The 25,362-nt window shown below is 44.3% G+C and overlaps 1 protein-coding gene across 2 annotated transcripts in view; it reads left to right on the forward strand.

The window, feature by feature from the left end:
* The window catches only part of LOC110523495 (lysine demethylase 7A b), a 40,870-nt gene extending 20,599 nt beyond the window's left edge, over positions 1 to 20,271 (forward strand). The window contains exons 2-20 of one of the 2 annotated variants that reach the window (XM_021602242.3): positions 4,983 to 5,068; positions 5,402 to 5,519; positions 5,606 to 5,766; positions 10,502 to 10,643; positions 11,342 to 11,528; positions 11,915 to 12,077; positions 13,495 to 13,582; positions 13,793 to 13,899; positions 14,016 to 14,107; positions 14,371 to 14,457; positions 14,684 to 14,920; positions 15,047 to 15,171; positions 15,626 to 15,834; positions 15,922 to 16,016; positions 16,119 to 16,258; positions 16,466 to 16,614; positions 16,723 to 16,790; positions 16,977 to 17,259; positions 17,378 to 20,271. In XM_021602242.3, coding sequence (XP_021457917.3) covers positions 4,983 to 5,068; positions 5,402 to 5,519; positions 5,606 to 5,766; positions 10,502 to 10,643; positions 11,342 to 11,528; positions 11,915 to 12,077; positions 13,495 to 13,582; positions 13,793 to 13,899; positions 14,016 to 14,107; positions 14,371 to 14,457; positions 14,684 to 14,920; positions 15,047 to 15,171; positions 15,626 to 15,834; positions 15,922 to 16,016; positions 16,119 to 16,258; positions 16,466 to 16,614; positions 16,723 to 16,790; positions 16,977 to 17,259; positions 17,378 to 17,466 — 2,626 coding nt within the window. In that variant the 3' untranslated portion in view covers positions 17,467 to 20,271. The remainder of the gene's footprint in view (positions 1 to 4,982; positions 5,069 to 5,401; positions 5,520 to 5,605; positions 5,767 to 10,501; positions 10,644 to 11,341; positions 11,529 to 11,914; positions 12,078 to 13,494; positions 13,583 to 13,792; positions 13,900 to 14,015; positions 14,108 to 14,370; positions 14,458 to 14,683; positions 14,921 to 15,046; positions 15,172 to 15,625; positions 15,835 to 15,921; positions 16,017 to 16,118; positions 16,259 to 16,465; positions 16,615 to 16,722; positions 16,791 to 16,976; positions 17,260 to 17,377) is intronic. The other variant, XM_021602250.3, reaches the window with a different exon arrangement.
* Positions 20,272 to 25,362: the final 5,091 nt, after the last annotated feature.

Raw genomic sequence — 25,362 nt, forward strand, 5'->3', positions numbered from 1 at the left:
AAGGGTATGGTAGGATGTGAGTACAGTGGAGGTAAGCCTAGGCATTGAGTGACAATGAGAGAGGTTTTGTCTCTATAGACACCATTTAAGCCAGGTGCTGTCACCGCATGTTTTGGGGGTGGAACATAAGTGCTAGCTAAGGCATATTTAGCAGGGCTAGAGGCTCTACAGTGAAATAAGACAAAAATTACTAACCAAAACAGCAATAGACAAGGCATATTGACATTAGGCAGAGGCATGTGTAGCCGAGTGATCATAGGGTCCAGTGAGTAGCTAGGCATGCTGGAAGCACGGCGATTCAGACTGCTAGCAGATGGGCCTCAGGTGGACGTCACAACGGGAGAGCCTGTTGAAACCCCCTCGGACGGTTATGTCGGCAGACCAGTCATGATGAATTGGCGGGGCTCCGCGTCGGCAGCAAGGGGTCCAGGCCAATTGGCAAAAGAGGTAATTGAAGCCCAGGAATTATCTGATGGATTTCTTCACCTAGCTGGGAGATGGGCCAAGCTCGAGGCTAGCTCCAGGCTAACTGGTGCTTGCTTTGGGACAGAGACGTTAGCCAGGAGTAGCCATTCGGATCCGGAGTAAAGTTTCAGATGTGGGGGTGGGAATCCGGAGATGTGGTAGAGAAAAGCAGTCCGATATGCACTGGGTTGATATTGAGCTGTGCAGGCTGGCAGGAGTTGCCCGAGCTGAGGCTGGCAGATGTCCAAGCTAACGGTGATAACCACTAGCAGTGGCTAACTGACTACTAGCTAGTAGCTAGGGGTTCCGGTTCTAAAGTGTAAAAAATAGCTGATCCATACCACATTGGGTGAGGTGGGTTGCAGGAGAGAGTATGTTCAGTCCGTAGGTGGAAAATGAGATTAAAAATATATACAAAGAAAAACGATATATACAAGGGACGGGACAAGACAATCAAAACAGACATCCCACTGCTACTCCATCTTGGTTACCTCATGAAGCTGGTTGAGAGAATGCCAAGAGTGCAAAGGGTGGCTACTTTGAATAATTTAAAATATATTTTGATTTGTTTAACACTTTTTTGTTGTTGTTGGTTACTACATGATTCCATATGTGTTCATAGTTTTGTCTTCACGATTATTCTACGATGTAGAAATAAAGAAAAACCATTGAATGATTCCAAGCTTTTGACTGGTACTATATAAAAAATGTTTAGACAGTTACACGCTGGAATTAAAATGCACATGATGAATGAGAGAATAGACTGGCTGCGTGTGTCTACGGCATCAGCTCGTCAAATTAGAAATCAAGTCTATTTTTCTCGCGTCTACTTGCTGCAATGCTGGTAAAATAAGCAAATAAATTGAGTCAGTCGTTTGTTGAAAAGGAATTGAAGGAATTGTTATGATCTTTCCTAAGTAGACTAAATCTGTAGTTTCAATTGTATTGGGCTGTAAGCTAAGGTTTCAGCCAAATAGGCTACATATTTGAAAACAATTGCAGCCTACTTGTAATGTTTTCGATCATAGGCATGTAGTTTAGGCAGACTATGGCTGGGAAACTTGAGGAACTCCGATTTTTCAAGATAATACTATTATGTAGATGAAACCTGAGAGACTAGCTAAATTCTTTATAAACTGCTCGGGTATTCTAGCTTCAAATCTCTTCACGTTCGTGAGCTAACATAACTGTTTAGCGCAGGCAGGTACGGAGGCTCCCGTAGGACATATAAGGTGTATCAAAAGGAACACACAACAATAATTCATAAGTACTACATAGTAATGAACATAACAAATACAACTGATTTTATTATGGATTCACATGACAATTTAAGTTGGCATACACTACATGGTGTAAGTGAATAGACCCTCTACTCTCTGTTTACTGCTTCCCTTGTTTCCTGCAATTACGCTCAGATCAAAGCAGATATCAGCTAGAACTGCTCCCAGGCCCGCCTCTGGGCACTGAACAGAAACTGTTTTTCAGGCTGTCGGCCGGTCCTCTCCTCCACCTTAACCTGTGGCACCCTCCCCTCACACCAGTGTTCCGTCCAGCCTGGCGGAAGGGGAGAGCTGGAGGCTTTGATGTGGGCACCTCAACTGCTGCTCCGGCAGGGCTGGTTCCCACACTCTGTGGCCTAATGGATGCCACCCACCACCACTGTCCCAGAGTAGACCAAACATATGGAGCCACGAATCAGCCTGTGTAGGAGGTTAAACCACAACACCTGTCATTCCCAAGGCATAGGAGGCTAACTCTGGTCAATATTTTTCACACTTCAGCATTCTACGGTACAAAGAATGTTGGACATAAACAGAATAAAGCTTTGTTTTGTGACATGTCAATGTCATATGAGAAACCTTTTTGGGGTGGACGGGGGGCCTGCCTGTGTTACCCAATGTTCATTTTATGCATGCTTCCAACCAGTTGCAAAAGGGTCTGATATTTTCAATGGGAAGTTAAGCCCTGGAATTTGGGGAATCTTGCTTAAATTCATAAAACTTTTTTTGTGGGATACACATAAGGCAATTCTAGTTCTTGTGGCATATTTTGGTTAAACTATCTCCAATTCAATGGAATTACAATCCTCTGCATGCACAGGGCATTCTTCCATCACATGCGCAGTGCACTTTTACGTCACATGTACAGCTGATTCTCAAGATCTTGCACTCGAATGAGATGCTATTGAGCCCACACTACTACACTATCTGAGCCGTGGAATTGTATTGAATATTTTTATAATCTTTACAGGAAAATGCCACGGGCACTATCTGATGTGTGGAGACATTTCACTGTAGCTAATGTAGAAGGAAAAGCTGTGTACATTTGCAAATACTGTGCCAAATCATGTGTGAAGACTGCAACAAAGATGCAGAATCATCTGGCCAAGTGCATAAAGTTCCAAATCAGCAAATCATACAGAAAGCAGATGTATTGCAATCATCTCTGATGGGATGGTCGAATGTTCATAGGCAAGGAATAATGAACTACATCTCCATCCCATCTCCATCCCTCAACCAGTATTCTACGAGAGCACAGACACAAGGGACAACCGACACACCGGTCTCTACATTGCAGATGAGCTGAAGGCAGTCATCAATAACCTTGGACCAGAGAAGGTATTTGCACTGGGGACTGACAATGCTGCGAACATGAAGGCTGCTTGGTCTAAAGTGGAGGAGGCTTACCCTCACATCACACCCATTGGCTGTGCTGCTCATGCATTGAATCTGCTCCTCAAGGACATCATGTCACTGAAAACAATGGATACACTCTACAAGAGAGCCAAGGAAATGGTTAGGTATGTGAAGGGTCATCAAGTTATAGCAGCAATCTACCTCACCAAGCAAAGTGAGAAGAATAAGAGCATCACATTGAAGCTGCCCCAGCAACACCCGTTAGGGTGGTGTTGTCAACATGTTTGACAGTCTCCTGGAGGGGAAGGAGTCTCTCCAAGAAATGGCCATATCAGAGTCTGCCGATATGGACAGCCCCATCAAGAGGATCCTCCTGGATGATGTATTTTGGGAGAGCGTGGTAAGCAGCTTGAAACTCCTGAAACCTATAGCAGTAGCCATTGCACAGATTGAGGGAGACAATGCCATCCTGTCTGATGTTCAGACTTTGCTTGCAGATGTGAGAGGAGAAATCTGTACTGCCCTGCCCACTTCACTGTTGCTCAAAGCAGAGGAAACTGCAGTTCTAAATACAGCAAAAAGCGTGAAGACTTCTGCCTAAAGTCCATACACGCCACAGCGTACATGTTGGACCCCAGGTATGCTGGCAAGAGCATCCTGTCTGGTGCAGAGATCAACAAGGCCTATGGTGTCATCACTACCGTGTCTCTCCACCTTGGCCTGGATTAGGGCAAGGTTCTTGGCAGTCTGACGAAGTACACTTCCAAGCAAGGGCTTTGGGATGAAGATGCAATATGGCAGTCGTGCCAACATATCTCATCAGCCACCTGGTGGAAGGGACTTTGTATATCTGAGGCTCTTTCCCCTGTTGCCTAAATCATCCTCCAAATCCCACCAACATCAGCCGCCTCAGAGCGCAACTGGCCCTGGTTTGGGAACGGGGGGGGGGGGGATTAAGGAGGGAGAAGCAGGTGGAAAAGAATTTCCAAGGGTTCAGGGGCAGAAGCTTGAAATGGCTACCTCAGATTTACCACAGATTTATAGTTCTCACTCTTTATTGAGGGGGTTGAAGTTGTTAACGTTGAGAAAAGTTGAGAAAACAAAGGCGCTAAGGTTGTCAAAATGACTTGTGGATTATGATATCCTTATTTGACAAATGGATCAGGATGGCAGGATGTTTTGTATATGAAAGGAAGTGAGCTGAAACCTTTTTATAACTTTGTTATGTGATTTTGATAAAGCCCTCTTAGATTTGGATTCCCTGCATTCCTAAAGCTTAAAACCTCTGACAAGTTTAAAGAAGGCAACTTTGAGACTTTCCTTTCCTCCCAATCCCTGCCTACTACAGATGGCTGTTGATGTGTACCCTAGTTGGTTGACCACTTGGCTGGATCCCTTCTTGAATGAGAAGGGGTAGTATTTTACATTTTGCAACAGTGATTTAGGAACAGTAGTTTTGTCTCCGGATTCACAGACACCCGAATATCACCTATGTACATTTTGACGGCCTGTTGATTAACGAGACACACTTCCTCTTATTATTATCATTGTAATTGTTTTACATTGTCTCAATGGGCCACTAGGCTATAAATAGGAGCTATGTGCATTGGTCAGGTCACTCTGAGGAAGATGTCAGCTTGAAGTCGAAACATCAGTCACCTGTTCGCATCCTGTACAATGGATTCAAATGGGCAATAACAAATCAATCCTTTTTACCTTGAATTAGTCCTTTTGGAAGGTTTTCTTGGTAAACCATTCTAGGGTGATGTTGGATCACTCCCTACATTTAAACTATATTTACTACAGATATGTTGTGTGTTGAGAACCAGCTTATTTCATAAAACTGAGTCTAAATATCAAAATGTTCTCTTCCCTCTCCAGCTGTGTCCAAGTGGAAGAGCACCATGCCGTGGACATCGATGTTTACCACTGTCCCAAATGTGATGTCCAACACGGACCCTCCTTGAGTAAGTACCGCCACACACTCTGTCACTCTGTATTACTCCAGCATGGTTGATTTAATATTTGGCTCTCCACTAGACGTCTGACCTCACAGAGCATACGGGCGCATTAGGGTAATTGAATGATGGTGTAATCATCAAATTGAGATTGAAGATGGCCCTTGTTCGGCTGGAGATAATGTGGGCTTTATGATCTTCTGAAATGGTTTATGGAGACAATCCATAATGCAAGACTTCTATGTTCCTCAGACCCTTGCAAACTTGGTGTAGTTTCTTCTCTGTTTGATCATTGACTCTAACGGTTGAGGAGTTTTACAACTGGCTGTCTTGTCTTCCCAGTGAAAAAACGTAACAACTGGCACCGGCATGACTACACAGAGCCTGACGATGGCAGCAGGCCGGTGCAAGCAGGGACCTCTGTGTTTGTACGAGAGCTGCAGAACAGGACCTTTCCCAGGTACTGAAGGAGCCACGATCTTGTAGAATTAGTCGAGGTAGATGGCCAATAATGTAATATAAATGCCCCTCTTTCCTTTGTTGCAGTGCGGATGAAATCATGGTACAGATGCAGGGCCATCAGGTAACACAAAAGTACCTGGAGAAGCAGGGCTTCCGCTACCCCATCACCGTTCCCAAACTGGATGGACTTGGTCTCAAGCTGCCCCCCTCCAGCTTCTCTGTAAGGGATGTGGAGGAGTACGTTGGTAAGAGGAGAACATTTGAAAAATAGGCTGCTTTCTGGACACTTCGATTGCCGTTAAGGCGGCGCTAGTGTGAAACGCACACTCATTGGCAATTTTCACTTGTAAAACGCAGCGCTCTGCTTTTTTCCAACCTTTGTGCAAGGGTTGTTAATTTACCTGTCTACCATCAGCTGCCTTGCGCTGAGGTAGGAGGTGTTGAAATCTGAAGTGTCCTTAAAAAAACATGCACCTATATGCCAATTTCAGCCAGTGCAACTACAGATATTTAACACCGACCAAAAGCTGGTCTTAGCAGTAAAGCGATTTGCTGATGTTATTGAATTTATCAGCGGAGGCGCACACAGTAGGCTTATTGAAAATATCATAATCAGCAAAAGAGTTAATGAAATCCCCCATTTCTATGAAATGTATGGACTCTGCATTAAAGATGACAGTGACTGTAGGAAGCCTGTTTAGGATCATCAAGTTATTTAAAAAAGACTGCTATCAAAAAATGCCTCTTCCACTTTCCTTTGTTGGATTTCTGTCAAATCGCGGGAATTCCTATCACTGTCCATGGTTCTGGATCCGCATGTAGGCTATATTTGCCTGTTTGTTTACCTTTCACGTGGCAAAGTTACTACTGTCCATATCAACTGTGATGGTTGGCTTAGTGGTTTGAACATGCAATGCATTTATGAAAAGCACTCAAAGGTATAAAAAAATAGTTTTTTTTTCTCCCCAATTTTGTGATATCCAATTGGTAGTTAGTCTTGTTCCATCACTGCAAAGGTCGAGAGCCATGCGTCCACCGAAACACGACCCCACCAAGCCACGCTGCTTTTTGACACTCTGCTTGCTTAACCCAGAAGCCAGCCTTCTCGGAGGAAACACCGTACAGCGACCGTGTCAGCGTGCATGCTCCCGGCCCGCCACTCACTAGAGTGAGATGGGACAATGACATCCCGGCTGGCCAAACCCTCCCATAACCCGGACGAAGCTGGGCCAATTGAGCGCCGCCTCATGGGTCTCCCGGTCGCGGCTGGCTACGACACAGCCTGGGATCGAACCCGGTCTGTAGTGACCCCTCTAGCACTGCAATGCCGTGCCTTAGACCGTTGCGGCACTCGGGAGACGCCCTCATACTCAACTCTGGAACTCGAAGCCATGTCCACTGATTTAGACCTGGAATACCAGGTGGGTGCAATTAGTTATTGAAAACCAGCAGTAGTGCGGACCTCCTTGGGTAAGAGGTGAATACCCCTAGTCTATAGCCTAAGACTTCCATGTTGAAGCCAATTTAATGTAGAACACTAGATAGGCTACATGTTTGTTATAACTTGGCCTGTTGTAGGGTTAGGCTATTGTATAGTTTATTAAATAGTAGCCTAGGTATATCTTCAATGGATAGCATTATAGGCTACTCCTGCCAAAAAGCTCTTGGCCTTAGGCCTACGTGTGCCTGTTCATGGAACGAGAGATGCAATTCTTGATATCATGATTCTGACCCCATCCTATTTAGAAATATAGTTGCCGTTTAAAAAAAACAACATATGGCTTGTTTTAGTTTAATTGGATTAAAAACCAAACTTATTAGAAGGTTCACTGTCCATGGCTTTGTTAGAATGCAAGGTTCGCATGCAATGCATTTTTAGAAGCTGTCTGCTATGTTTGGAGAGGTGCGAAAATGATCTCTAACATGGTTCCATGATGTTTATAAAACATATTTGGGTGCAGTAAGTGGACCCTCCCCCTTTTTATCTTTATATTGGATCTGTTTCCAGTTCTTTTTAAAAGTGTAGATATGGGTAAAACTATCCGTAGTCTACTTTGTCATAATATTATATGCCCACGGGGAGCAGTTATGGTGCCTGTAACTGTATTTAGACACAGCCTACTTAAAACAAGTTGTTTTATTAGAATCATTCACTGTCTTTTTTAGGTCTTATTTAATCTTGTGTAATGTTTGGCATAGCTCAGACAAGGCCATTTACAGTAGGCCTATCTATATCAGTTTGCTATGTTTTAAATTTATTTATTTTTATTGAAGCCATGCAATTACCCTACTTAGAACAATGTGGATTGCAAACATGTTCAACATAATTATCTAATATGGGATAGGCCGGCATTTTGTTTCTGTAGGCTATTTATTACGGACTAACATTCAATTTGTAGTTGATATAAAAATACCTTAAATACACAACTTGAAGCAACCACATATTTAGCCATGAAGCATGTTCTCATTGGCCAGTGAAGGGCCAAGCCTCGACACACCTGCAACTAATTTATTCATCAAAACCCAGCCCTTTTTTGCCACAGCCAGCTATTGCGCCCATAATTCCCGCTGTGAAAATAGCTCAAATATTTCTGATACACCCCAGAACCTGCAACGCTACCACCAGCACTAAGATTTACCATTACATTAGGTTTGTTAAAATGGAGCCCTCTCTCACCGAGTGTGCTGTTTTGGTGCCTTTGTTTTCTTTGTGTACATTTTACTGTGACATACTTATTTTCTAAACAGACCCATTTTCAAAACAATTGTTTCAGTGTGCTAATGTTCTGTTTCTATGTACACCAGCTCCCTAGACATTTCTGGATCGTTTACCGCTGAGTGGGATGTTTAATCAAACGTGTTTGTTAATGAGATGCTAGCTGAGCATCTTGTCGAGGGTTAAATATTAATCCTAAGTGCTTGGCCGTGTAACGTGTCTGTACATTACTGTAACTTAATGCGCCTCGGGACCATCTCAGTTCACAGAGCTGAGAGGTTCACTGGGTCCACCTTTTTACATGTTACATTAATCCACCAATAATGAAATAAGTGTGTCGCTAAATGTGGCTTAGCTTACGGAGCACCGTGGTTTATCACCTCTCTCCACTATTGAGAGTCTGGTACTTATGAGATCCCCTTACATCCCCAGTACATTATCAGACATCTCAGGTTTATGTCCGGCTAACTTTCTTTTAGGTTCAAATTACGTTCACTCTGCTCCTTCTGTCTACACAAACAGAAAGAGTGGAGACAAAACCGTCTCACTATTGCTGCTAACCTGAGAATTTGTCCCTGTGACCAGTGTATCATATTACCATAACCAGAAGACTACTAAAAGTGAATCACTGGCCATTGTTTTTCTTAGCATGGGATTTATTGTGTCTCTGGGTTTTTTTTCTTTCATGCCCCCACAGTCATGATGTGATATTAGAACTGTAGATATTAGAAAAGATTAATGGTATGGTCTTCCTTTTTGGGAACTCAGGCTCCAAATTCAATCTCACATCTGTGTCAGAGATGTGTGTCAGAGACATTCTGCCCACTCCTCTGTTTCTGAGCAGCATATTATTTGTCCCTGGCAGAAGAACAGTCTTCCATTCTCACAGTGATATGTTGTGGTTTTCATGGCTCTTGGACTCCTGAAAGCTCCTTGTATTAGGCATAAGCCTGTGGAGTTATCAGTCTAGGTTGAGGTGTCAGCCTGACAATGACCGTCAAATGGTTTAATGTATTCATGTGTGGGTCTCTTTTGGGGGTTTATTAGTTGGAAAATATTCTTTAACATTGTTCATATTCACAATGTTTAAATGCCCCATGCTTAACCAAGCATTCACCACAGGCCAGCTGCCCAAGCTCATCCATTCACCTCAGTTGGCACTCTGCCTGCTAGGCTCAGCAGGGACCTGTAAGTTAATTGTATTGAACGATATGTTTTTTCCATGGCCGTCTCTCCATTTACCCTAATGGCAAACCTGTTGTAAAGTGTCTTTTGTCCTTTTGGAGCATGGTTTTAACATCACACTTTCCAAGTACCTCAGACCTGGGACCAGCACCGCCCTGTCTATTCTCCAGGAGACCTGTGCTCCTAGTCCCTGACTGTGTCACTGGATGGAAAGATAATTGCTAAAATGAGGACCATAAATATTCACCCAGGACATTGGTGGCTGGGAAAGATATTTTTGCCCCAACTTGTCGTTGGTGGTTCTACGCCCAGGCAGCTCCCCTTCCCATCTGTACACTAGTGCTCCTCTGGCTGTTCTCTGTATGTGAGGCTGCTCTGCCTCCAGCTGTTCCCTTTCATCAGGTGGTGGCCAGCAGGGCCAAACAGGGCTGTCCTTGCACAGCCACCAGCTGTCCTGTCATGCCCTGTGTTAACTGCAAGTCTGTTCACAACTTTTTTGATTTGCAGTTTGCCAGCTGTACACAGGTGGCGTTATCGACACACATGAAAGACATTAGCCAACCCTTACTAGGCTCCTCCAGCTTCCATCAATGGAAGGACAGTAATGGGATGCGGAGAGATTGCCTTGAATGTTTCAATGCACTTCCTCCAGTGGGCAGGCTGCAGCAGCACTGAGGTGTCCATCAGGAGTATTATGGGGATTCTGAAAATGTCAGCAAGCTTCACTCCTTGCACCCTCCATCATTGGACATCTGCGCATGAGAACTGTAGTCTGTCTCTGGCTGGCCCTCTGTCTGGGCTGGGGTGAGGGTGGTGGATTGGACCTGTGAGTATCCCTGGTAGATTTCAATATATGACAGTATTTTTAGATGGCAGGTTTAGCATGTATTGGTCAGTAGTACTGTGCAGTAATGGGGCGATGCTGTAATATCATATCAAATCCACCTGGCCCCTGTCCTTACTTAACATACTACATTCTACAAGTGTTAATGCCTGTCCCATCCCATCTTGAACTTCCTTCAGACTACTTTCTGCATCACAGAAACCATATTCTAAGCTGAAGCATTACTTTCTTGCAGGTGGTGACAAAATCGTGGATGTCATTGATGTTGCCAGACAGGCAGACAGCAAAATGAAGCTTCGAGAGTTCGTCAAGTATTACTACAAACCTTATCGGCCAAAGGTGCTGAACGTGATCAGTCTGGAGTTTTCAGACACCAAGTAAGTATGGGTTACTTCTCGCTATTAACACGTATATCCTGCTACTGCTTTGATCATTGTATAATTTGGATTCACTTACGTATTTTTAGGATTGGCCGAATTTTAACCATTTAAAATGATCCTATTTGTTATGTAAATGGGATATTATAGAAGGGTCCAGACACTTCTTTTTTTTCGATTTCACTTGGTTTTGAGAAACTTACCCCACCCGCAATAGACTTCCTCATTGCTTGTTCTGCAGTATGGGAGTCACAGGAAAACAGGAACTAAGCCTCAAAAAACACCAAAATATATCATTTTAAAAACGACAAACCTCAGTATAGTGATGCAGGTCTTTAGATGTTGTACACATGAAATTGTGTAATTCCGAACTTTATCCCCAACATTATAGTCCATTTTGTGCGGTTTCCTTCCTACTGTGCTGTGTGGGCTACACAGGGAAGCAGCACAGCTGGTAGAATAAACCACTCTAAATTGGCAAAGAGGTGGGGAGAAATTCGTTATATTAAATTCATCTTCTTGGTAAATGCCTGGTTTAATTTGGTGAACAGTGATGGGTAGATATGAAGCTGTGTAACGTGGCGAACAATACTGCCTTATTAGCGCGCCGTAATAGGTGTACTGAAAGATGAGTAGCGTTAAAAACGACTCAACCTTACTGGTAGAACTTCCCTAAGCGCTCCTTTATATCCTCTCAGGATGGCAGAGCTGGTGGTGGTGCCTGATATCGCTCAGAAGATGTCCTGGGTGGAGAACTACTGGCCAGATGACTCCTTCTTCCCCAAGCCTTTTGTCCAGAAGTACTGCCTGATGGGGGTGAAGGACAGCTACACAGACTTCCACATCGACTTCGGAGGCACATCCGTGTGGTACCACGTACTCTGGGTAAGCTGGGGAATTGCTATGCTCAGCATGATTTATATCTTCACAGACAGCAGTGTATCCCTTTTGTAAAATGTGCTAGGGTTAGGCACCAGAGGAGTTTATAGTCTTCTTCAGGGCGTTTTGCGTTGACTATGTAGTCTGACAGCCCAGCTTGAATATCCTCATGCTTCTCCTGAGGTTTGTCACCCCTCAAGTGTTTTATTGTAGCACCACTGACTACATGCTGGGTCTTGTTAATTTGCCTTCCTCCGAAAATCTCCCCTTCCAGATACACTTCTGTAAATTGTTTTGTATTTTTAATCATTCCATTGCACTAGAATAATGTTCTCCTGATTTAAAAAAAAATATATATATATATATTTTTTTTTTTTCTCTCTGTCCTGAAGGGAGAGAAGATCTTCTACTTGATCAAGCCGACCCAGGCTAATCTTGCACTATACGAGGCGTGGAGTTCCTCCCCCAACCAGAGCGAGGTGTTCTTCGGCGACAAGGTGGACAAGTGCTACAAGTGTGTGGTGCCGCAGGGAACCACTGTCCTCATCCCGACAGGTTAGGAGAAGCTACGAGAAGCAGCGGTCTCCTTTTCCACCACAGGACAAAGTCAGGTTTTTTTTTTTTTTTTAAGGAACTTGTCTGAGTTCAAAGGGTTTAAGTTGCTCTACTGTTGCAACATTCCTCGTGTACAGCACTATATTTCCAAAGCTCTGCTGCAGACACAAGGGCATTCAAAAACACGAGCCGTAAAGCTGCTTTTCCATTTAGCACTGAGCGGAGCAGCTAGCCTTTGATATAGCGCCTCACAGGAAGACCTGTGTTATTTGTGTCTTCCACTGTGCGCTCTGAAGGGCCTAAGTGGACCTCCTGTCACCGAGGACAACAGCACCACATGACGCCCACTGTTGTTCACAGAACTTCCCTACCATATATATATGGTCCTACGATTACATGGCAAGTCAGATAGGTGATGACACGCCAAAATGAATTGATGCACGTCATGTAAAAGGGAATATTTAATTATTTGATCCAGTTTCTCTAGCCACAGGGTGGAGAAGCAGATTTCCAAGTTATTTATAGTGACACTTTTTTGACTTGTGGGAAGCTGTGTTGTTTCCCTCAAGGCTGCTTTTCCCAGTTGGATTGCTGGGGATGTGAAAGCTCTCTGGACTGATGATGCTAGCAGACACTGAGAGCGTGAGATTCTTAGTGGCTCCCTGCTGGGAGAGAGCCCTGGCCCAGTTCCATATTGGGTTACACACACACACACACACACACAGGTCCTCAGTACATAAACACATAAAACCACCATTCCACAGAGGAAAATGTCATTGTACAAATACAACATCTGTGTCTATTTCCTGATGTCAAAAATGAACGTTCATTTTTTAGTAAAGAGTATTTGATCATTTTAACTGTGGCACAATGATCCATCAGCGTGGGCCCACCTGCTTTTGGATTAATGTACAAATTATGATTTCATGAACTGCATTCACAGGCCCCCTGCTGTACCATAAATACCATTTCTGAAATGGTTTATTGCGGGAAGCCAAAGGCCCCTGGTAGGGAAGGTCACACGGTTGGGCTCTTGATGGCTGATATGTAGCAGACAGGCAGCGGATGAGAGAGGACCCCAACCGTTATCAGCCATCCATATAATCACTTGAGTGGCTCCCGTCCTCTCTGCTGGGGCCACAGCAGCTCTCTGTGCACCCTCCATGGCTGGGCATTTATAATGTTTAGGGCCTCCCAGCCCAGCATCGTCACGCCTCTGTGGATGCGCTGCTGCAACGTGGAAGGTTTTTCAACCATTTCCTAAACCCTTTGATGTGGCTGAAACACAGCTGGAGAACAAGAATCCCAAATGAAATGTTGGATTTATTGCATGTTTGTCTTCTGCCTGCTACTGGCCTTTTGCTCCACATCTGTGGGTCAGCTGTTGATGTGGTCTATCCTCCTCTGTGTTCCCCAGGATGGATCCATGCTGTTCTCACCTCTCAGGACTGCATGGCGTTCGGAGGGAACTTCCTCCACAATCTCAACATAGGCATGCAGCTCAGGTGAGCACCCGGAAAACCCTCTGTCCTCTGCTCATTCTGTTGCCTTTCTTTACTTTTGTAGAGCAATAACATTGAAATGAATGGCTAAATACACCGCTCTTACCTTCTGCTCTTTTTAATGGCCAGCAATGAAGTGGTGGTTTCACTGTGATGGGTCTCAGCGTTGTGTGTGTCTGTGTTTGACCTCGGTTGCTGCATCCTCAACTACAGGTGTTATGAGATGGAGCGGCGGTTGAAGACTCCTGACCTATTCAAATTCCCTTACTTTGAGGCCATCTGCTGGTATGTGGCAAAGAATCTACTGGAGACTCTAAAGGGTGAGAGAAATACTACTTGGAGGAAGAGTTTGTTGCTGTGTCGGTGATGTCCCCTTTTGGTAACTTTCTGCACTTTTTTTTGTGACATCCTTCTCATATGATTCCTGGCTTCTCAGAGTTACGAGAGGATAACTGCCAGCCCCCAGCCTACCTGTCAGAAGGAGTGAAAGCCTTGATTACTGCACTGAAGAACTGGCTGAAGCGAGAGGTAAGATACTACAAGAAAAATGTATTGTAGATGCCAAATCAGCTTCTTTTGTGCGTGTAACATCTGACTACAGAATAGTACGTTTGGTCACATTATATACATTCTAATGTCATCTACATTGGGCTCCTTCTATAAAGGTCAATAGTGGGCAGGTTGTATCCAATGTGGTGGTATGACTAAGACCAGGCTGGGAAACTGTAACCACCATCTGCAGACAGACTGTACGAGCCCTCATTGTCCCAACGCTCTCTGCCTCTCCTCAGGTCACAGAGCCGGCCAGCGAGGTCCCGGACCATATCAGACCCAACCGTCTAATTAAAGAACTCACAAAGGAAATCCGCTACCTGGAGGTAAGGCCTTGTGACGGGGCTGGGAGAGAGGGCCTCAAGCTGTTATGTGACGACTTGGAGCTGGTTCTAAACAATTTGTGTTCCGAGTAAAAGGCTGTCCCTCATTCTTTTTTTTATTTCAATTGTTCTCTTTTCTAAGTACCAGGTCAAAGGCACTGTGTTTCTTTCAAGCTGGTTATTGCAGCGTTCTGGTTCTGTACTGACTAGTATCTCTTCTTAACCACAGGAGGAGCAGCAGAGTGGTGCTGGAGGTAGCAAGCCAATGAAATCTCAGGGAAGTGGAGGATGCCCGCTGACGCGGTCGACTCTGGACCGGGCTAGCCATCATGCTCGCAGGACTGCCAGACGGCTACGGCACCACCACCATCATCACCACGCGCCCAAGACGCCCTCCAACCTGGAGATCCTGGAGCTGCACACGCGACAGGTGCTCAAGAGGCTGGAAGTGGGACCCTTTGAGGAGGTGAGGGTACTGACACACTACCATCTCCCCAATGCTGCTTTGGTCTAACCCAATGTGCAACTCCTACACTGAGGCTAGGTTAATTATCAACTTTTGTTAAAGTAAATCTCTATGCTCTTTTCGCAGGATGCCCCGTTCAGCTCCACGGTGACGGCCAAGTTCAACAAGGCATCTGTGGCATCTGCTGCAGCTGTGGAGCGGAGCCTGGACAACAACCTACGTCTGGTGATGTGTCACGGCCGGATTATCAGGTGAGCCAGAAGAACCCCACCCCCTCCCTGGCACCCTTGGCCCCCGGCTGCCTGTGACCTTTTCAGGGAAGGAGACAAGGATCTGGAGCCTGGGTTAATGGTTCCTCTGCCAGCCGGCATCTCTCTGCTCGCACGCTAAGTCCTCAGTCATGCATCACCTCCCAACAGGTAGAGCAGTGACTCACTCTACTCACCATCCAACACCTCCGGTTGGCTTTGATAATGCTCACGTTACTGGCTGCAGTGGTTACATGTTACAACACAGAGCTGGTGCACAGCCTAAACATGTTCGGATGGACCACCTGCACTGTGCAATCTTTACATGTTTCAACTCACCACTTACATCAAAATGTAGCCTAAATAAAATGAGGTAAAATGGCTTTCAGTGCCAAATTCTGTTGTTTGCCTCCAGGCTTTTTCTCCCCTTCTTACTAGTGTGTGTATGTGTGCACAGAGACGAGCGTTGTCACACCAGGGTGAAGAATAGTCCGGTGTGGGAAGGTGAGAGGACTGGTGGCCACCAGTTGGGAGGGGTCCTGGTGAAAACCGAAATCAATGACACCATGCAGGAACAGCACAGAGACCCAGAGAGAGGGGAGATACCGAGCCCTCTCAGCAGTGAGTCTAACTGGTCAAGTCACCGGCTGTCAATCAACGGTTTAGGTAGGCTCATCTTTGAATGCCAGAGAATTAAAATGAAAAGTTAAAATTGCAGAGATATGTAATTCATCCTTCTCTTTTTTTCCTCAGAGTTTTTCGAAAGAGTGAATTCCGATCTGAGGAAAGGAACCGCGGTGTACTCCGACATCTCAGACTCTGAGTCCGAAGAGCGTTGCTCTACACAGGTAACTAATCGCACTTCCTCACCAAAGGGCCCGGTCTCTCCTTCACACAGAGGAAGAGTTTTTAAGTTATAAAGGCTGACACATCTGTGTGACCTTGTGCAGAAAAGGGACTCTGGGAAGGATTCAGGGAGCTCAGATGAGGAGGAAAAGGAGTTGTGCAGGACGGAGCGAGGCACAGGCAGTGTGACGGACCTGCAGCAGGCCAGCCAGGCCCTCAGCCACCACCACAAACCACTCAAAGGGTACGGGGAAGCATGGATAAATGGACCAAATGGCCTTCTTGTTCTACGCATTCTGTATGCAATGCAATTCAATGCAATAGGAATCCAATGGGGGGACATTAGTATTACATTAGCCACAGTGGCTAAGGAGTCATGCATGAATCATTCATTATCCAGTTGAGTTAAGAAATTAAATGAAGTTGTTCCTTTACTTGCTGGCCTTTGTAGAGAACATCCTACCTCGCTAACCACAGAAGAGGAGGCTGTTGAGGGCATGCTGTCCATGGCAGGGCTGCTGTACCCTCAGCGACCAGAGGAGAGTAGCACTGCCCAGGAGCCCTGGTGGTCCAGCCCAGCCCATCGCTCCCCTGACCGTGGTGTGCTACAGTCCTGAAATTCTTATAAACATCAAGATCTCAATTTGACTAAGGACCTAATTCAATCCATTTCAGATGAAGTAAACTTTCCCTGTGGTTGTCCTGTAGGTGAAAGAGAGCCTGCGTCAGGGGAGGAGAGCCAGGATTCAGACAGCAACTCCACACTGAGCCTTCAGGTAATGACAATAGCCAAGGTTGAATGGGTCATGACTGCACATGCTGATGCCGACACCTCTAAAGACTGACGTCTCTATTTTGAGAGGACATCAGAATCAGTCAATCTGTATTGGAATGACTAATCTTCCTCTATAGGTAACAAGTTGGGATCTAATGTAAAGTAACAATGTCTCCCTGTCCTTTAGGATGAGCGGAGGGCCCAGCAGCATGTGCGTAAGGAGTGTCGAGCTGAACTCAGCCAGAGGATCCAGGAGAACAAGAACTTCATGGACAGTCAGAGCAGTGGGAGTAACAGCAGCGAGGCCTGGGGGGACCAGAGCCCCTCTCGGGCTGCCTCTAGCCCCCTCTGCCTGGACCCCAGCCCAGGGACTGACTATCAGTACTGTGAGACCACTCTGTCACCCCCCCTGCACCCCTCGAAGAGGTCCGCCCCAAACACCCCACCCATCAGTAATCAAGCGACTAAAGGTTTGACTCCATATTTTTATTTGACCTAGTTAATCTACAGTAGTTGAAATGAGTGTAGCATTCTTCTTCTCTCTCCTCCTTTTGTTATTGATCTCTGTGCAATGTTTCTTCTTCTCAGGAAAACGTCCTAAGAAAGGTATGGCCACTACCAAGCAGAGACTGGGGAAGATTCTCAAGCTGAGCAGGAACAACCACTTTTTGCTATAGCACTCAAGACCCTTATGTCCCCAGTAAAAACTTTTTAAGGAACAACTCGACCCCTGCCCATATACTGAGGATGCGTCTCTTTCAGCTTCGACTCTCACATTCTATCAAAAATCATCGCTTGGATGGACTGCCCTGAATCACTGACTCCACATGCTAGATGACAAAGACACGAGCGAGCGCACCGTTTGCCATGGTGAAGTGATGGTTCCGCTGTAAAAACAGCTGCATGGATTCTCAGCAGTGACATTGGATTGTATATGTTCTAGTCATCAAAAGAGAGACACAGTAAATGTGGCTTTGTTTCAGAGTTGAAGCACCGCAACAACACAGGATTGTCCAAAGATGCATGGCAGTGGGAATTTAAATGACGTCTTTTGATACAACAACTTTGCATCTGAGCCACACGCTTTTGTATCTGTTTTGGCTGGTGCTTTACCCAAGGCTTGCACTAGCCCTTCCAACCAACACTACTTGTTATGCCACGACAAGCAAAACATGTTGTGCTTAAGCCGAGAATGGCAAGTGAAGATGCTGCTTTCTGCTACCTGGTTTTCATCACCTCTTTGGGAGATTGTCTTGTGTTAGTCTGACTGAAGAGCAAGAATGGTGCTATGGTGTTGGAACAAATTTGAAATGGTGCTATAGTGTATATTCATGCTATCCTTTTTGCCTAGCCTCCTGTCACGATCACAACAGTGATTGCATTTGAGAGAGGGGGGAGATATTTTGATGCAGCACTCTAGTCACCTTGCCTTATCAGCCTCCCAGTATGTAAAAAGCTATCTATGAATCCTAATGCATTAAGCCATTCCAAAAAATACCTCTCCCACCACATTAAGAGTACTGCTTCTGTTTCCTAAAAGAGTTACGAGCCTTATTGCTCTATAGTTGATCACTCTATAGTTGATCATATCAAATGTGTTCCTTTGGTGCCATCTATTGGTCAAATTAGGGCAGGAGCTTGAGAGTGCTGTTATTATTAAAGGTTTCTGAAATTGCAAAAAGCTTTTATATAAAGTAAAAAATGTACAGAATTTATTTACAGAAAATAAGTTATCCATAATTTATTTCACTTTCTCTTTTGGTGTTTATTGTTCTGTTTCTTTTGCTGGTATTGAATTCTGTATTGAGGGGGGGGAAAGTTAATGACTATGACAATCCTGTTACGATGGATAGTGTAACGGATGTGGGATTTTCTTCCCTAAGAGGTTGTATACTTTGCCTCTTACATTTGTATGGGTGGATTTCAGCAAAAATCTACAAAAGATTATACACATTTCCTATCTTCTAGTTGGGCTAAGTATGATACTTTGATTAAAAAAGATTGGTCAAGAATATTTGGCTGTTTGTATGAAATTGAAAGAATATTTATTTTTTTATAAATGTGTCAAAGGAAAAATCCACTCAACTGTATTTTGGCTTTTTCTTTTCATTAGTCGGGACGGTATCAACAGTGGACTAATTTTAAAAAAGAGTGGATTTTTTTCTTTAAGTGACAGAAGTTTGCTATTGTATGTAATTAAGGCTACTGATCCAGTTATTGTTAAAGGGTATGCTTATTTTCCCTGTCACTATATATACACCCTCATATTGGCTTGAAAGACCTCAGGTTGGATTTTGAATTGGTCTTTTTTTTTGGTGATAATGCCAAAAATGTGAGCACCATGAATGGCTTGAAAGACCTCTTACATTTGTAGTGAGAGATTGCTCCAGTTTGTGTCTTTCTCAGGGACCCATGCTCTTGACTTAAGAAACGTTTGTTTTGATAAGCAACATGAAATGACACATCATTGTGGACACATTTTCTGATCATTGATCTATTCACTTTTCTTTCTTTTTTTTCTATTTTTAATGTGTAGTTGGTATTACAAGTGTCACTAAGAACCCTTTTAGCTGTACCCTTGAGTCCTTTTTTTATAGAAATTGAATTATGTAGCCTGTCTCCAACTTTCATTCCAAAATCGTGGTTTTTTTTCATGCTAATTGTTGTCACTTCAAACCGTGAATGGTGGACACAGTTACGACTGCTCAGGGCTGTTTGATGGTGACCGTTTCTAGACTAAAAACTTCAAATATTTAGGTCAACCCAAAGGAAGCAATCTCTTTTGAATATAAAAACATGTATTTCATTTGGCACAGAGCATGCCAACAGAGGGGACCCCAAGTAAAATTAAGCCATCACTAAATCTTCACTATTCTCGTGTGCTACCTGGCAAGACATATTGCACTAACTTCCAGGTTTAAGCATGTCAAATAGCTTTAAGTGCCACCCACCCAGAACGGAGTTCCCATCTTTGACTGATTTATTCTACACTCTCATGTTAATTGTGCTGCGCTCCTGTCTAGCTATTTAGCCATTTGCGGTTGCCTATATATGCTGTAGAGATTCAATCAGAGAAACTTGACTTCTCCTACTCCCAGCCCTTATAAACAACAATAACAAAAAGATAAAGCTTCTTAGAAGCAAAGCTCATGAGTTGCTTTCCAGTTCCTCAACTGTTTCACTTTTCAGCATCCAACATGTTTGATCGTGCATGGCATTACTGGCCTGCTGGCAGGGTCCTATTATCCAGTAGGCTACTATTAATTGTACAGTATTTATTTGACTGCATTTTAGATCAGTTTTACATTTGCGTGAAGTATTGTTGGTCATGGTATGTCTTTCTATTCTGCAGATTGCTTGTTTCAACGGCTATAGGTTGTGATCTTTCAAAACTAAATAAGCTTAAGTCTTTTGACACTGTAATCTTTGAACGTTTATTTCTGTATCCCAATGTGGCCTGTAAATAAAATATTTTTAAGCAATGTTTTCATTATTTATTCTCAGTCCAACTTCAACATGCATCAGTAAGACTGGCTAAGATGTTGTGCATTGACAAATACCATTGACGTGATAGCTACTCTTAGATCACTTTAATTGAATGTCTAAAGTCATCCATGGCTACTGTAACGCAGGTAAAGGACACCTGCTCGTCGAGTATCTTCTAAAATCATTGGTATTAATATGGAGTTGGTCCTCCCCCTTTGCTGCTATAACAGCCGCCACTCTTCTGGGAAGGCTTTCCATTAGATGTTGGAACATTGCTCCCTTGAATTGCGTCCATTCAGCCACGAGCATTCGTGAGGCTCGACACTGTTGGCCGATTTGGCCTGGCTCTGTCGTCGTTCCAATTCATCCCAAAGGTGTTTGATGGGGTTGAGGTCAGGGCTCTGTACAGGCCAGTCAAGTTCTTCCACACCAATCTCAACAAACCATTTCTGTATGGACCTCGCTTTGTGCACAGGAGCATTGTTATGCTGAAACAGGAAAGGGCCTTCCCCAAACTGTTGCCACAAAGTTGGAAGCACAGAATCGTCTAGAATGTCATTGTATGTTGTCGTGTTAAGGTTTCTCTTCACTGGAACGAAGGAGCCTGGACCATGAAAAACAGCCCCAGACCATTATTCCTCTTGCACCAAACTGTACACTTGGCACTGGGGCAGGTAACGTTCTCCTGGCATCCGCCAAACCCAGATTTGTCCGTTGGACTGCCAGATGAGGAAGTGCGATTCATCACTCCAGAGGACGCGTTTCCACTGCGCCAGAGTCCAACGGTGGCGAGCTTTACACCACTCCAGCCGATGCGTGGCATTGTGCACATTGATCTTAGGCTTGTGTGCAGCTGCTCGGCCATGGAAATCCATTTCATGAAACTCCCGACAAACAATTATTGTACTTATGTTACTTCCAGAGGCAGTTTGGAACTCTACAATGAGTGTTGCAAACAGATGATTTTTACGCGCTTCAGCACTCGCCAGTTCCAATCTGTGAGCTTATGTAGACTACCACTTCTCGGCTGAGCCGTTGTTGCTCCTAGACATTTCCACTTCACAATAATAGCACTTCCAGTAGACCGGGGCAGCTCTAACAGAGCAAAAAGTTGAACTGACTTGTTGGAAATGTGGCATTCTATGACGGTGCCATGTTGAAAGTCACTGAGCTCTTCAGTAAGGCCATTCAACTGCCAATGTTTGTCTATGGAGATTGCATGGCTCTGTGCTCGATTTATACATCTGTCAGCAAGGGTATGGCTGATATAGCCGAATCCACTCATTTGAAGGGGTGTCCACATACTTTTGTGTATATATAGCGTACTGTAACTCAAACTAAGAATTTCCATTGTACATCCTATGTATTTGTTTCCATCTACAATGTGCATGCTTGGGGATCTAAAAGTGTGAGATAATGCAGGGCGGGCAGTATGCAACAAACGTAACGTGCCTTGTGTTCGTCTGCATAGAGATACATATTTCAGCAGTAGGGGGACACATTCAGACACTCACTTTATTTGTATTTATTGTATGTTTTTTTAACAGACAGGTCAATTAAGAATACCTTCTTATTAACGAATGCCTGGCAAGAGGCAAAGTCTCCTGTGGGACAGGAGGGCGGTGATTAAAATTCACTGTACAGTAAAGTGCACAGTATACTGCTAGTACTACTAGTAATACTACTGTATTACCAGTTGATTTGTTGACACCATGCCCTGCTCTCAATCTCTTCAGTGCTCACTGATCTGGAAGGACTGGAGTCTGGACAGCCTGTAAGCCAGTCCATGACCGGTGTAAGCAATATGCCTATCAGTTCTTTCAGAATCACCTTTATTTGCATGTATTGTGCCACTCTGGGTTCGCGCCCAGGCTCTCTCACAGCCGGCCGTGACCGGGAGGTCCGTGGGGCGACACATAATTGGCCTAGCGTTGTCCGGGTTAGGGAGGATTTGGCCGGTAGGGATATCCTTGTCTCATCGCGCACCAGCGACTCCTGTGGCGGGCCGGGCGCAGTGCACGCTAACAAGGTCGCCAGGTGCACAGTGTTTCCTCCGACACATTGGTGCGGCTGGCTTCCTGGTTGGATGTGCGCTGTGTTAAGAAGCAGTGCGGCTTGGTTAGGTTGTGTTTCGGAGGACACATGACTTTCGACCTTCGTCTCTCCCGAGCCAGTACGGGAGTTGTAGCGATGAGACAAGATAGTAACTACTAACAAATGGATACCACGAAATTGGGGAGAAAAAAAGGGGGTGAAATTCAAAATATGTATTAAAAAAATAAAAAGTAATGTACTGCTGGACCAACGTGTCATAACATAAATTCACCCCGCCACAGTCAATGCTACGCAGGGCTACGGGTCATAAAGGTTGAAGGTTTGCCAACCAATTCTCCCTGCATGTTTTATTAGGCCTACACTATGATCAGACCCAGCTACAGACAATGATCAGCTGGAGGGAAATATGATTTTCAACATTTTGATGCCATATTCAGAATCATATAAAATATACAGTATATGACAAATTGTCCACCATCAAGTTTCTGTTGGTGGAAAATTCCTACAGTAGAAAATATATTGTGGATATTAGATCGGCAGTCTCTCACCAGCATTTTGACCAGAAATTAGACTTTCCTGAATTGGATCCTTTGTTCGTACCCACTGAGGCATTTCCACTCATCCCAGGGCTGCTCCAAGACGTCGCCAATGAAGAAGAGGAATACAGAGTGTGCTTTTAGTCCGACTAAGGAGGCGTGCAAACCATCCACCCTTTCCAAGTTTATTACTCGCTAATGTTCAGAGACTGTAACATACTCTGTTTCACAAAATCATGGCTCTCTTCAGATATACTATCCCCGTCCATACAGCCAGCGGGGTTCTCCATACACCGCACAGACATGAAGAAAGAGCTCTCCGTGAAAAAGAAAGTCAGAGGTGTATGTTTCATGATTAACTTCTCATGGTGTGATTGTGGTAACAATCAGAAATACTTCACTATTCTCTTCAGTCATCGTCACGGCCGTGTATACAGTTCCTTGCGAAAGTATTCGGCCCCCTTGAACTTTGCGACCTTTTGCCACATTTCAGGCTTCAACCATAAAGATATAAAACTGTTTTTTTTTGTGAAGAATCAACAACAAGTGGGACACAATCATGAAGTGGAACAATATTTCAAACTTTTTTAACAAATCAAAAACTGAAAAATTGGGCGTGCAAAATTATTCAGCCCCTTTACTTTCAGTGCAGCAAACTCTCTCCAGAAGTTCAGTGAGGATCTCTGAATGATCCAATGTTGACCTAAATGACTAATGATGATAAATACAATCCACCTGTGTGTAATCAAGTCTCCGTATAAATGCACCTGCACTGTGATAGTCTCAGAGGTCCGTTAAAAGCGCAGAGAGCATCATGAAGAACAAGGAACACACCAGGCAGGTCCGAGATACTGTTGTGAAGAAGTTTAAAGCCGGATTTGGATACAAAAAGATTTCCCAAGCTTTAAACATCCCAAGGAGCACTGTGCAAGCGATAATATTGAAATGGAAGGAGTATCAGACCACTGCAAATCTACCAAGACCTGGCCGTCCCTCTAAACTTTCAGCTCATACAAGGAGAAGTCTGATCAGACATGCAGCCAAGAGGCCCATGATCACTCTGGATGAACTGCAGAGATCTACAGCTGAGGTGGGAGACTCTGTCCATAGGACAACAATCAGTCGTATATTGCACAAATCTGGCCTTTATGGAAGAGTGGCAAGAAGAAAGCCATTTCTTAAAGATATCCATAAAAAGTGTTGTTTAAAGTTTGCCACAAGCCACCTGGGAGACACACCAAACATGTGGAAGAAGGTGCTCTGGTCAGATGAAACCAAAATTGAACTTTTTGGCAACAATGCAAAACATAACGTTTGGCGTTTGGCGTAAAAGCAACACAGCTCATCACCCTGAACACACCATCCCCACTGTCAAACATGGTGGTGGCAGCATCATGGTTTGGGCCTGCTTTTCTTCAGCAGGGACAGGGAAGATGGTTAAAATTGATGGGAAGATGGATGGAGCCAAATACAGGACCATTCTGGAAGAAAACCTGATGGAGTCTGCAAAAGACCTGAGACTGGGACGGAGATTTGTCTTCCAACAAGACAATGATCCAAAACATAAAGCAAAATCTACAATGGAATGGTTCAAAAATAAACATATCCAGGTGTTAGAATGGCCAAGTCAAAGTCCAGACCTGCATCCAATCGAGAATCTGTGGAAAGAACTGAAAACTGCTGTTCACAAATGATCTCCATCCAACCGCAATCGCAGCATAAGGTGGCGCTACAAAGTATTAACTTAAGGGGGCTGAATAATTTTGCACGCCCAATTTTTCAGTTTTTGATTTGTTAAAAAAGTTTGAAATATCTAATAAATGTCGTTCCACTTCATGATTGTGTCCCACTTGTTGTTGATTCTTCACAAAAAAATACAGTTTTATATCTTTATGTTTTAAGCCTGAAATGTGGCAAAAGGTCGCAAAGTTCAAGGGGGCCGAATACTTTCGCAAGGCACTGTACCTCAACGGTTCTCAAGGAAATACACTGGATTTGTGCAAACTGGAAACCGCATATCCTGAGGCTGAATTTATTGTAGCTGGAGACTTGTGGAATCTGAGGAAATTGCTACATAAGTTTTATCAACACATGACCTGCTCATCAAGTATTCTTGAACATTGCTGCTCCCCAGGACAGCTACAAGGCCCTTCCCTGCCCTCCCTTCAGCAAATCAGATCACGCCTCCATTCTGCTCTTCCCTTCCTATAGGCAGAAACTTAAACAGGAAGTACCCGTGGTAAGGACTGTTCAACGTTGGTTTGACCAGTCGGAAATCTATGCTTCAAGATTGTTTTGATCACGCAGACTGGGATATGTTTGGACCACCACCCAGGACAATGGATCTAATCCCAGAAACTGACCCAAAACAACGGCGCTGAAGAAGGGGCAGACGGAGAAGGTCATGCTCCATAGACGGGAGCGGTGGGCGATGTGCACGAGTATACTACTCACCAATGTCCAGTCTCTTGACAACAAGGTAGACGAAATTCGAGC

This window comes from Oncorhynchus mykiss, chromosome 1 (assembly GCF_057628025.1).
Source record: "Oncorhynchus mykiss isolate SJ-2025 chromosome 1, ASM5762802v1, whole genome shotgun sequence".
NCBI classification, from domain to species: domain Eukaryota; kingdom Metazoa; phylum Chordata; class Actinopteri; order Salmoniformes; family Salmonidae; genus Oncorhynchus; species Oncorhynchus mykiss.